Raw genomic sequence first — 13,578 nt, 5'->3', positions numbered from 1 at the left:
CCCAATGAATTCATCTCTTTATTGCATATTGCTATTTAAAAAATGTACAATTTCATAACACATACAACATTTTCTTCTTGGTACTATAGCAACAGTTTTGCACCTAAAGACTAAGTGGGTCCAACTACTAAGCTAATAAGATACAAGACATACAATTAAGTTTACAAATTATAATGCTTTTTCTTTTTGGCATTAATTTAAAAAAACACAAACTTTAAAATACACATCCAAGAGAGAAAAGTGGCTACTTACACCAGCACCAATCTAAAAAAGTAGATTTTTTTTTTTTTTTTCCAACAATGGCACATGGAATTACCTGCACACAGCTTTTGGGGAAAGAAACCAAAAATGGAAATGGCATAGGAGGCAAACCAGGATGGTCATCTCAAAATGAGGATGATTGGAAAGGGCAACAGGGACATGACACACAGCTTGCTCCTTTAGTGACTCTCCAACCACTTGTCTATTCCTTAAACTGTAAAACAAAGCCATTTTCAAAATGCAGTCCCCAAATGGAGCCAGACCAAATTCTCCTGCTATAAATAGAAAAGAATATATATAGAGGCACTTTAGTTAAGGAATAGACAAATCCATCAGCATATCCCACTCCTCCTCATCTCCAAGCCTTTTTTGAACAGTCTCTGCCTGCACCTTTAACATGGTGTATTTGCAGACCTTGGTAACTAAAGGTTGGGGGAGCCCAACCTCTGCTGTGTATTTATGTTTTATTTGCTAGTCATTTACTTCCATTAATTGTAGAAAGTCACTAAGTTTGCAATGAAGGGGAAAATGAAAACCACAGCTCTTGACAACTCTTAGAGCATTATTTCACAGCTTCCACACAGCGCAGGGACCTTGCCGTCCGCGCTAAGCATTATAGTTTATACAAACTATTTTTAAATAGCACAATTTCTATACAGCGCACGCATTGGTATTTTATTCACCCCTAACATCCCCATTAGAACATGAGTTCCTTGGGGGCAGAGGTTCTGTCTTGCTTACTATTGTAGCCCTACTATGCTTGGCACATAGTAGGTGTTTAATAAATATTTGTTAATTGAATGAAAAACTCAATTTAGTGAGTAAATAATGTTCTAGTGCAACAGGACAAACTACTCTCTCCACAGGAAACCCAACCACAACAGGATAGATGGAAAGAAAAGAGAGACCCTTAGCCCTCCTCCCCCACTACAAATAAATAAAGCAAAGCCAAAAAAAAAAAAGTAACAGCCCCCTTTATATACCATATAATTTAAAAATATTAAGAGTTGGTAGGTTAATGGTAAGTATCTATATTTTATTTTCTAATGTTCATTGTTTTTATCCATTTCTCCCTGAGAGCTTTATCTTTTGGACTGAAGTTTTACAGGTAGCTTTACTGACACACAATTAAAAATGACAACATATAACAGGAAAGCACTTCAGACATACTTAGAGCTAAACAGATCTCGGCATCTCTGTTGGTGTTGTTGACATTTTGTGCATTTACTAAGTATTCTTTAGTCCAGACCTATATTTACAAAAGACACAGCTTGTCCTAAAAAAGACTGAAAATAGATAATACCAAAAAAAAAAAAAAAAAGGAGGGGAAGGCACCCCATAAACAATTTTAAAAATAATTTTTAATCCTTCAGAGAATCCCTCCTTTTAGGTCTTGGGTGGGAATTTTATTTATTGTTAGAACAAGCACACTCTGGCAGTTTTTTTCTTTAACAAGAGCACAGATTGCATTTTGATAGTGTTCTTCCCAAAAGCAATGTAAAGAAATCATTAGGATGCTTGGCAGAAAACTCAGTGAAATTAAGAAAAAAAAAATTGATGTCCAAGTTTTAAATAGATGAAAAGATTCTGACTGACATTCTACATAATTCAGATTGTGTGCAAGATGTCCTCCATGAGCAGTTACAGACGCCTCCCTACACCCACGTCAGAAATCTGAGCTCGCCCTGTCAGGTCCTGAAGCGATGCACCGGCATCACATGGGCAACCACCAAAACCACTTTAAATCTGTATCTTTCCAACACCGGTTTCACCAATGAAAATAATTCCAGAGCACACCAAGCTTGGAGACCATATCATATTTCAAGCTTTTTTTTTTGTCCTTTTACTCTAGGGAATGTCTCTGTCATCTCTTTCAGGAGATAGAATTGTGCTTCTGAACAGGCGGTGTTCAGGGAAGAAGACGAGCCACACTCAGTATGAATGCATACACCAAGGGCTTCAGGGCACAAACAGTAACGTAGGTTTTTAAAAACCATACAGATAGGTCTCCATATAACACGCAGACTTCTATATACATTCTAATATACATATACACATACATTTACATACACACACACTCACACCTGCACTCACAGATGAAAGGAGAAATTGCCACTGTTCGGATTGCAAGGCAGTGTAATGAAAAGTTCTAGTCACTTCAAAGGGCTGCTAATGAGCTTTCTAAAAAAGTATTCAAGGAAAATTAGAAATTAAGTTTTGTGACTGGTCTCTCGCGGCTGCTGTCCGTCATCTGGTTGGTAATGCGTTTGCGATTCCGCTTCAGTTTAGAGAGGTCTTTGTCAAACACTTCTCCCGAGCGCAGAGCTGAAACCAGGTCATCGAACTCGCCGCCTTCCTCGCTATTCTCCTTAGCTTTCCTCATTTTACGTTCCCTTTCACGTTGTTCTTTGAGCTGCAAACAGAAAGCACCCTCTTAGAAGTGTCAAAGTGCTGTATTTTGTGTACAGTGGTGGTGAATTCTGTGACACATGGCAATGCTACAGCCACACCAGCCATGTTCATCTACAGCTGCCAACCCCCCTCAGAGTCACAAGAGAGGGGTCACTGGGACATTGCTTATTGTGGAAGCAATAATCAATAGAGAAAAGTGAGCACTACTTGGTGATTAGAATCTCGCCATCTAGAATCTAGGTAAACCTAATGATATTCCAGTTAAAGAGCAATTGAAGCAATTTCTATTTCTATAATGGAATGAGAACATCATCACTATTAAACTGACCCCAAATAGTGGTTTCCTTGATGGTACAGAGAGACTAAAAGCAAATACTCATCGGGCCACCCTCCTTACATCAAAGGCTTAGCCGGTATCTATTGTGAATGCCTGGAACTCGCTATGCAACTTACTATTATTAAAAGCCAAATAATACACATACATTATAGAAAATTTGGATAATTCAGATACACAAAAAGGAAAAAAATTCATCCTTAATTCTTTTATTTAGTAATTTATTAAATTTATTGGGGTGACATTGGTCAACATGAACATATAGATTTTAGGTGTGGGTTTCTACGTTACAAGATATGTATATTGTACTGTGTGCCCACCACCCAAAGTCAAGTCTTCTCCTGTCACCATACACTAGGTTAATTCTACTATCAAGAGATAATCATTGTGAACTTTTTAGGGGAATATCGCACCACTATTATTTTCTGTATTTACACTTATTTTACATTTAAAAAAAAAAGGTTTTGTGTAGAAATCATTTTGTAAGCTTTCTTGCATTATTAGTCTTCGAAGACATGACTTTTAAGGGCTACATAAATATTCCTCCATGTAGCTATTACTCCTTTAGAACTGATGCCTTTTTAGATTGTCTGCAGTTGGGGCAATTATAAAGACTGCTGTTCTCATGCAAATTTATGGTGATTTCTTTAGACTAATTTCTAAGAAATGAGTTTCCAGATCAAGGAATGTGGATATAATCTGGGGGGCTTTGGAGGCAGATGCCAAATTGCCCAAGGGAAACTTGCTACCTATTTAAACTCCAAACAGCATTCTAGAGAGTGCCCTCCTTCTTGCCAGCACACCAGAGTGCTACTGAAAAACCAAGAGTTGAAGCAACAGACCTTCTAGGAGGGGGGATCGGCCAACTAGCCAACTAACCCATCATTCTCTTACCTGAGCTTCCATGCGCGCTCGGCGCTCTTCCTCCTCCTTCCTCTTTCGTATGTTTTCATTCTCTTGTTTGGCTTCTGACACAGCTTGAAGGAACTGATCGAAAATGCCAAAGAACTCATCTGGCTGCATTTTGCCAGCCTCTTCCCCAAAGTGTTTCACTGCTTTAGTAAACTGGAAAGAAGGAGGTTTTAGTAAATCCGGTGTTCCACGAGAGTTCCACTATCAAATCCCTCCAGCACTCAAGCTCAAGTTGAGCCAAATTTAACTTGCGGGGTCTGAGTGAGCCTGCATTTATCCTTGGCTGCCAAACATGTCTCTCTGTCATTTTTAAAGTAAAAGAATGAATACTCCTCGACTTTTGAAACCATTTATTCTTGTCTGCCTCATTTCAGCTTAAAATCTATGATTACCTCCTATGACTTTTTATTAACTAAACAGTAGTAAAAACAAGAAAGCAAAATATCATAGGGCAGAGCACTCAAGACATAAAACTAATAGCAAACTCAGCAGGGGTAGGGAAACTTGTACTTTTAACTTTTCTTTGAAGTAGTTTAATATCATTTATTGGTGCCATATGGTCAATATCAAAAACAAATGGGATCCAGTGCTTCTTAGATGCTCTTTCTAATAATAAATAATGCCAGTATTATCATATTTCCTGGGCCTCAATTAGAAAATAATAACTGATTAAGGGAGAATTTTTAAAAGTTATATTAAAATATATGTACATGATAAAATAGTATTTTCATTCTTTTTAGTTTTAACTGTTTCTAATTTTAGTTCTTCTGGCAGTTATCTTCATAACTTGAAATCACATGCTGCCAGGAGCCAGCGTCATTACGATCATTCAAATATGTTCAATGCTGGTCAAACTGTTGGTTGGACTTTTTCTTTCTCTGTAATGGCCTAAGGCTGTTAAGCTACTAAGAATGGTGTTTCTAGATTCAAAGTCAAGCAAATGATCACTCTCTAGACCTAATTCACTACTTAAAAATTTCTAGAACTTTAATTTTTTTTTTCATATTTAGACCATAAAGTTTATACAGTCCCATCACAAAAGTTTCTAACTACTTTTATTTTTTTTTTTTGGCATGACTTGCCTAATTATTAAGTTTTTCTGACATTTCAGTGATACTATCTACCTAAAGGAAATGTTTTCAATATTTAGTCTCTTTTTATTTTTTATCCCACCCTCCAGTTTTACTGAGATATAATTGCATACAGCACTGTTTAAGTTTAAGGTATCCAGTGTAATGACTTGACTTACAATATTTGTGAAATGATTACCACAATAAGTTTAGTTAACATCCATCATGTCATATAGATACAAAAAAAGAAAAAAGGGAAAAATATATTTTTTCCCCTTGCAATGAGAGCTCTTTGGCCTACTCTCTTAACACCTTTCAACCCCAGCACACGGCAGTGCTCACTACAGTCACTGTGTTTAGAACATCACATCCCCAGGACTGACTTATCTGACTGGATGTTTGTACCTTCTGACTACCTCCCTTCAATTTCCCCTCAATATTTATTCTTAAATAAACAATTTTTAATTATGTTATATATGTGTATGTGTGTATATGTAGATGATATTTTATAAATGTTATTTCATATCTTTAATTTATAATAAAATATTCCTTTACCACTTTTTCCATCACTGAGGAGTTGTTCTCAATGTTTTACTTATTTGGAAATATTCTATTAGAAACCAGAGCTCTTTAGGAAAAAACACAACATTCTTCACACACCACATACAGCGCTCCAGCCTGTTCCATGGTTTTATAAGCTCATTTCTAAAAGCTCTGGTATGAACAAAATGGCAATAGACAGCCTACAATTGTGTTTCTAAAACAGTCAAGTTCATGCGCTCCAAGCCATCCTGAATGATCTTTTTATCTAGGAATTCTAGTGTTGATGAAGTCATGTATATTTTTGTCTTAGAAACATGAAGAAAACTAGTTCCAGACTAAAGTTCCCACGCTAAAATAAAGAGAAAAAACACACTGTGTATGTGTGTGTTTAAATAAAATGTTAACTATCCAGTTGATTCCCATAAAAATGTTTGAGCCCTTGATGAAGTAGGTACTATATTGCCTGGTTTGGGGAGGAGGTCCCCTTCCTTACCGAGTGTGTACTTCAAGTGGTGAGGCACACACAGACACGGAGGGCTATCCCGGTGGAGGCTGCTGGCATAGCTGACCTATTGCAGTCATCAGAGGTTGGACCTCTAACAGCAGTCATTGAACATGTATTGTCTTTCCATTTATGTAATAATGTTGGAAATGGGGCTTAATGTTGAGACTATCTAATGTATCTACTTCTTAATTTTAACCAGTATGTGTGCACACTTACAGAACAAGCATCCAATTCTATAACTGAACATATGACCACAGAAAAATGACATCCATTACTCAAGTTTCAAAGGAAAGATTCAAGTTAAAGTGAAATTTGTGGTAATTGAGAGATGGGTGTATAAAAGTACTTAATAGTTCAGGGAAAGGGCTTAATATAATTTATCAACAACGAGAAAGAAAATGAGAGAATATATGCCTATATATGTATATGAGTATGTATATATTTTGGAAGAGGAAATAACGAGAGAGAGAGAAAATGGGCAGGAGAATTTAAAGGTCTTAATAATTAACCAACACAAATTTTTCCTTTATAGAAACACAAGATTTTGAAATAGCAAAAATTATAAAAAGAATTCTTATTAAAAAGTATTCCTCTGGCAATAAGCCTTAAGAGGATTAAGAGACACCTCATTTAATAAGTTCTTGTTTATTTATTCTGATTGTCTTTATTGTTTATCATTTGTCATGGAATTATCTATTATTGCATAGTGATTATAGTTTACAGACTCACTCAAAAAAAAAAAATCAATTCCTAAAAATAAAAACATATTTTTATAAACTTTGAGTAGAATAAATTACTCTAAATTCATACTCCACTGTGAATATTATATGTGGGCCATCCTCTGGCCTGCTGAACTTGGTGTAAGTTCTGCTAGAGATTCAAGAGGGAGTATCCTGTCCTCCCAAGCATCTCAGGAGAGCACACTGAGGCACATGGTCTTGTCACACCTGATCTCACATTGCCTGACTTTAGTTTTCATAATCTCTTTTCTGGTTTCCAGCGATAAGTACTTTGACCCACTATTAATCAGTAGAAAACTGTCTTAGTTTATTTAGTGGTTTTACACCATTTGGATACTTCATAATCTTGCTAACTTAAAGGCAACATAGGCCAGGCAGACAAAAAGGGTATGTTTTAATTGATCACAGCCTGGGGGGTGAAAATATACTTATAGTATAATATCTGAAAGTACCAGCCCTTTGCAAGGGGAAACTTACCAGATCCTTAGCTTCTGCTAGAAGATCTTCAACATCGGAGAAGCTGAAGCTGGCCACTGTGATGAACTGGCTGACAACGGACACAAATTTGTCTCCAGGCTGCGAGGGCTGAGACTTCTGATATTCCAGCTCCTTAAACCCAGGAAATGGATAATGTCAGTGTAAGCCTTGAATACAGACACACCATGTCTCATTCTCCATATGCTCAAATTTAGTGAGTCGGAAACCTGCTCTGGAACATTTTGTGATGCCCTCGCTCCACCTGCCGTCTGCCCACCATGCTAGGCCATGCCCAGGTGCACACATACTTGAAAACAGCAATTTATTCAATCGTCTGCCTTTATCAGTGTGACTCCTTACACTGGCTTAAATGTAAGCAGATTAGTATCTGGATAAAATTAATAGAAGTTAAACAAGAACTCTGGTTCCTTGATTTTTTTTTTTTCTTTCCCTCTATGCCAAATCTACTTACTTCCCAAACCATGATATGTGGGTAGGTAGAATTTCAACTGCAGCTACCATTTTCCTTCTTGTCCACCCAGTGATTCAGTTTTTATGAACAGACAGGTGAGGAGTATCAGTGCATTGTTAATTATCCATATTCTCTGTTACCATGGTGATGAACACACATTATTCAAATTGAATTTTAATTTCAACCATTACCAGATGCACTTGCTTATTTAATCCCACAACACCTCAATGAGTGAGGCATTGTAGAGGGTTTTAAATCCTTATGCAAAGTCACATAACTGATGTATGACAGGGTCAGAATTTGAACTCAGGTCTGCCTGACTCCAGAGTCTCAGTAACAACGATGCTGTGTGCCAACGGATGTAATCTGGATCTATTTCCTTCTTCACCGGCTTTCGCAGAGGTGCCAACAAGCCGGCGAGTAGAGGCCACAGGCTACGGGCTCTGACTCAGCTCTGCCACTGATTGGTTCTAAGCCGTGCCAAGTGGCCTGGGCCTCAGTTTCTTCACTTGTAGAAGAAGGGCAGTGTCTATGTCACCACAAGAGTCAAATGACATAACATTAGTGGAAACTCGTAAATTAGGGAGCTTGCTCTGATGGAAAAAATGGCCACAATCCTAGCACTTTGGAAACTTAGCATTGTTTGTGTGTGAGAGATGTAGACGTGAAGGCAGTTTTAAAGTGTTTCATTCGTGTATAGTTTCAAAAGAACAATATAATCACCTTTTGCCAATCACAATTAGGGCACATGACTATTTATATTTCCTTCCCACCCTGCATCTTGACATTTAAGCTGCCGGGGGACGGGGAGGGGAGGCTTCTGGAGCCCCTTTCCTATGAAGAGTGTGTGACAGTGTACCTGACCCAGGGCCGGAGAGATTTCAGCAAAACTGCCTTTAATAAACCCAAACACAAAACTTCCTTGCCCTGTCCTGGCCCGCCCCGAGCCTTGCTGTGAAGTAGCTCATGATCAGTCTGTAGGGCGGTCATGACTGCCATTCCAGCTCAAGAAAGCCTTCTCCTGGGGGGAAGAAAAACAGCCTCGTCCCAAGTGGCCCTTCTCCGTTGGCCTCTGAAAACCGACGATGTCCCACGACTCCCCCAGTCTCGCCCACTGGGACTGGGAGGAAAGTTCACTCATCGGCTTTTCTTTTTAAACAGCTTCCCCTCCTCCCCAGGGGAAAAGAAAACCTTACATGCTTCTTAGTTTACTAAAAGCAAACGGAAAAGATTAGACATTATAACTTCAATTTTTGTTGAACTATGTCTTTAATGGAGTCAATTACTTTCTATGGCATCGTTTTGAAAAATATCTGAGAGAGGGGCACCTTTCCAAGCTGCCTGCGAATCGGCCTCCCGCACCGAGGGCCAGACCGGAGCTATGTCCATTCTCCTGAGCGAGGCTCCTCACCCCTGACCTGCTCCTCACTGACAGGGACATCCGTGCAGCAGCTGGTGGCACTGTGCCATCACAGCCATGGTCTTCCACTGCCTCCAGTGGTCTGACCTGCTTCCCTCCCGCTGAGGCCTGGGCCAGGTTGTCTGTAACCCTGGACATCCTCCCTTCCATGCACCTAGGTCTACCCTTCTTCCCAGCATAGCTCATGTCATCTCCTGCAGAAAGGACGCTTCCTCTAACTAACACATGCCAGTCATTCCTAGCCTCGGCTAAGCTACCTTCACCCTTCTCCCGAAGCCCCCTTTGCCGTCACTGTGTTTTTCTGGAGGTGGCCATGCTGCACAAATGTGTTCTCTGGACTGACTGCTCTTGGCCATTGCAACACCTGGACGGCAAGGACTCTGAATCGTCCCGACCCCTCACCTTGAGAACAGGCCATACCCCCAAGTGTCTGCTCAATACACACTCCCTGAACACAACAGAGAAGTTCCATGACTACGGAGAGAGCACACATCATTTATTAACAGGACAGGAACACCATGAGGATCCCTGAAGAGTATCTGGTCCAGCCCACGTCAATGAGCCCTGCTTCCCAGGCAGGAAACCCTGCTGCCTGGCTGAACACAACCTGCCTTTGCTTCTTTAGTGCTGCTGTTTTCTTTTAAGTCAATAACTGTTTGTATGCGGGCACACCACATGCTGGATGTCACCAGCACCAGGCGCAGCGGCGAGACGGGGAATTAGAAAAGAAACACACACTCACCATCTCCACTGCTTTCAGGCCACTTCTCAAGGTGCTTATTTCTTTGTCCAGCTCCGTCATGCTGTTACAAAGAGCAACTTTTAGTAACGAACATGTGACTTACATGTATTAAATATATGATGGCTTAATATTTCATGCTTGGAAGTCCATACCAGTTTACTTTAAATGTTTAAAATTCCCTTCAATGTTCAGATTTCACAGAAAGACAACACCATGTTAAACTTGTGGAATTATGTTTTTTCTTTTCCACAGCCAGCAGATCTGTTTTAGTATAGGTTAAAAATAGCAGAATAAAAATATCTTTCATACATACAAAAATATTCCATGTTTTAATCTCAAAGATATTACTTAAGCAAATCACGCTATGTGAAAATGAGTGTGTTGCCATGTGTGTCCCCCTTTGAACAAGTAAAAGAAGCGAGCTTGTCCACAGCCACAGCCACGCTGTGCTCTTTATAACTGTGTATTGCTTTTCACTAAAGCTCCAATGATGTGAAAACTGCAAGGTGGTGGCTTAACTTTCAATCAACAATTATTTTTCTTAAGGTTGTACTAACTAGTTTTTATTGTGCCTTTAAAAACAAAAACAGAGAAAACTCCCTGGACTTCTTCCATAACACGTTCTATTTGACGACTTTTAAATTAGAGAATATCACTGATAATCCACATGTAAACAAACTCACCAACACTTCATTTTTAACTTCATGTCTTACATGGTGCACTTTTACCAAACTCTACAGAGAGAAAGCCTGCTTATCATGCTTTTCAAATTCACTACAAAAAGATGCAGCTAAAATGTAAAAAAAAAAAAAAAAAAAAAAAAAAAAGGCCAAAAGTAGGAGGAGAGAGAACAGCAAGGGAAATTGCCTGCTTCTCAGTCTCTGAAAAGTGGTGTGAAGTTTGTGGTAAAAGTTTGGCAACTTTCCACTTTTTATTTTTAGCGCCTTCATTTGCATAAGGACTGCTTTCCATTAAAAGATTGCCTTGGTTTCTGGGAGTGTGCGTGCACATGTGAAAGCTACCAGCTACGCCCTGACATTAGATCTTCTATTTGCTTACCCATCTATCCTCACTTACTACCTATATTTTAATATAACTGCCTTTGAAAAGTACTAGTGAAACCACATTCCTGAACTCATAATGCATACTCTGAATAAACCCATGATGAGGTCTCGTGGAAGTTAAGCACCACATGCGGGAGTACTCCAAAGGAGCGAGCACATATACATATATTCAAAACCATGTCACACATCTGAGTGATTTGGGTAAGGTTCAAACTTCACTTCATATACTAGTATTCAGGGGAAAGCAAGCAGAAGGCCCCCTTTCAGGCAAAGCTAACCGATTCTCTCAATGGCTAAGGCACAGTCCAAGTGATATAAAAACTAAAAATTTCACTGTACTTACTTTACTTTTGCTGCTTGAGGAATGTCCCGCAGTTCTTCATTTAGGTTGAGAACCTTAGGGTATTTATTTTCCACAATAGTTATGAGATAGTGCAAAAGTGTAATGTTCCTACAATTAAAGAAGGAAAGAATATTAATCATGGTTAATATCTGCATATGATTTGCACATTCAAGTGGTTGAACCCACAAGAATGCTATATTCCTGCATTAATTTCAAATTTTGGAGGTTCCTATAAGGCAAGGATTCTCAAAAGAAGGGGATATTGGGAGAGCCTACATGAAATTTATATAAACATATGTCAAAAGGAAGGGTACATCTTCTATGAGGGAAGGACAGGGGATAGGAATTACTTCTAAGGCCCATAAATAACATCCTTCAAAATCTGAGTGACTGAAATGAAGCTGAACCATTACCATCGGGGGCATACCCTCACAGTGCATCCACCCAAAGAAGAGGTGTGCCCAGAGAGTGCATACCAGGCAGGGTGGGGTGGGGACTGAGGGATGTTTAACCCACCAAAGAGGATAGCTATTTCAAGTCTAAAAGTACAGAGCAGCAACTCACTGATGACAATTACTGATAACTCTCACTTACAGTTTCTTTGACCTCTATGATAACTGTTTTCCCCTCTGACTTACTTGCTTTGCTGTTGTGGCAAAGGGTGGTCAGAGAGTTAGAAAGCTCCCAATTTCAGGGCTAGGGCTGGAAGTGGGCCAGGACTGTGCTATCATGGATATGGTGTCCTGGCAGCCAAGAATCCACTTCCTAATTTTAGCAACACTTCAGCTCCTAACTGCATAACCCACTTACCTCTTCAGTGGTGACAGGTCTGAACCCTCACTGACCTGGGTTGAAAAGGCAGGCGTCTCAGAACACTATTAGGCAAAGCTGTGGTAGTCTGGCCCTGTTGTCCCCGACTCCACTGCGTGCTATAATCACCTGGACTTGATACGTGGGCCCAACTAAGAGTCATTTAATTGGAATGAGGTGGGGCCAGGTGTGGGCATTTTTTCTTTTTTTAATTCCTCACCCAAGGATATTTTTTCCATTGATTTTCAGAGAGAGTGGAAGGGAGGGGAAAGGAGGAAGGAGAGAGAGAGGAGAGAAATATCAATGTGAGAGAGACACATCAATGGGTTGCCTCCTGTATGCACCCCCACTGGGACCAGGGATTGAACCTGCAACCCAGATACCTGCCCCTGAGCGAACCTGCAATCCTTCAGTGTGTGGGCTGTTGCTCTAACCACCACGCCGCCAGGGTAAGGTGTGGGTATTTTTTTTTTAAAACTCTACAGTGATTCTAACAGCCAGGATCAATAACTACTAGTCTATTGGAAGTTATCATAATCAGGACACAATGCTTTTCTTTTAAAACATTTCCATAATTCTTAGATGGCTGCTAATTCACAGTGCTGTCACAACAGCCCACCCACCTCCAGCTCAGGTAGCAGCTGCCACAGTTTTCTCTTCCACAACAGTGAAAAACACTCTAATTGCCCTCACAGCTTCAGAGTCAATGTAATTCTGTTCCTCTGAGTCAACGGCTCACATGTAAAAAAATTCCCCTATTTTTCTCTCTCTCAATAATTAGAGAACAATTGCTCAGCAAAGTAAAACAGTGGTTAAAAATTCTAGCTGTATCACTGCACGTCAACTTTGCAGTTCCCAGAATCTACGTGACTACCTGCCCATGTCCCTGCTACCTGAGGAGCAGCCCGAGGGAGCAAATTCCCAACCACCATCAAAGAAAGGGAAATGCCATTTTTCTTCATTATTTCAGAGAAATGCTTTGTTATTTAGAAAAAATTAAATTTAACTGACCACATATACCTTTCTTAGTGTAGAAAGATTTAAAACCAGATCTGAGACCTAGCTGGTTTGGCTCAGTGGATAGAGTGTAGGCCCACAGACCCGAAGGGTCCTGGGTTTGATTCCGGTCAAGGGCACATACCTTGGTTGCAGGCTTGATTCCCAGCCCTGGTTGGGATATGTGTCTCTCTCACATCAATGTTTCTCTCTCTCTATCCCTCCCCCTCCCTTCCATTCTCTCTAAAAAAAGTCAATGGGAAAAATATCCTCGGGTGAGGACTAGCAAAAAATAAAAATAAAACCAGATCTGAGCTTCCATATATGTTTGCTATCCAAATAACACCTCATTGGACTGAATATACATTCTTGGAGAATAAGAAAACAACTCAGGCGCACATTCTATCATCCTCTTGTCATGACCAGAAACAAGCCTTTGAACGCAGAGTGACTGTACCCTTCATGCTGACTGCCCCC

At 39.8% G+C, this 13,578-nt stretch overlaps 1 protein-coding gene across 6 annotated transcripts in view; it reads right to left on the bottom strand.

The window, feature by feature from the left end:
* The window catches only part of DAAM1 (dishevelled associated activator of morphogenesis 1), a 159,451-nt gene continuing 145,873 nt past the window's right edge, over positions 1-13,578 (bottom strand). For 5 of the 6 annotated variants that reach the window (XM_036308894.1, XM_036308904.1, XM_036308927.1 and 2 more), the window contains 5 exons: positions 11,296-11,403; positions 9,889-9,949; positions 7,255-7,386; positions 3,902-4,072; positions 1-2,674 (listed from right to left, as the gene is read on the bottom strand). In XM_036308894.1, the coding sequence (XP_036164787.1) occupies positions 2,465-2,674; positions 3,902-4,072; positions 7,255-7,386; positions 9,889-9,949; positions 11,296-11,403 (682 nt within the window). In that variant the 3' untranslated portion in view covers positions 1-2,464. Of the gene's footprint in view, positions 2,675-3,901; positions 4,073-7,254; positions 7,387-9,888; positions 9,950-10,040; positions 10,150-11,295; positions 11,404-13,578 lie in introns of those variants that run through there. The other variant, XR_004967489.1, reaches the window with a different exon arrangement.

Source organism: Myotis myotis, unplaced genomic scaffold (assembly GCF_014108235.1).
Source record: "Myotis myotis isolate mMyoMyo1 unplaced genomic scaffold, mMyoMyo1.p scaffold_m19_p_1, whole genome shotgun sequence".
Classification (NCBI taxonomy): domain Eukaryota; kingdom Metazoa; phylum Chordata; class Mammalia; order Chiroptera; family Vespertilionidae; genus Myotis; species Myotis myotis.
Note: the sequence above shows the minus strand (reverse complement) of the source record. Positions and strands in the feature narration are given on the sequence as shown.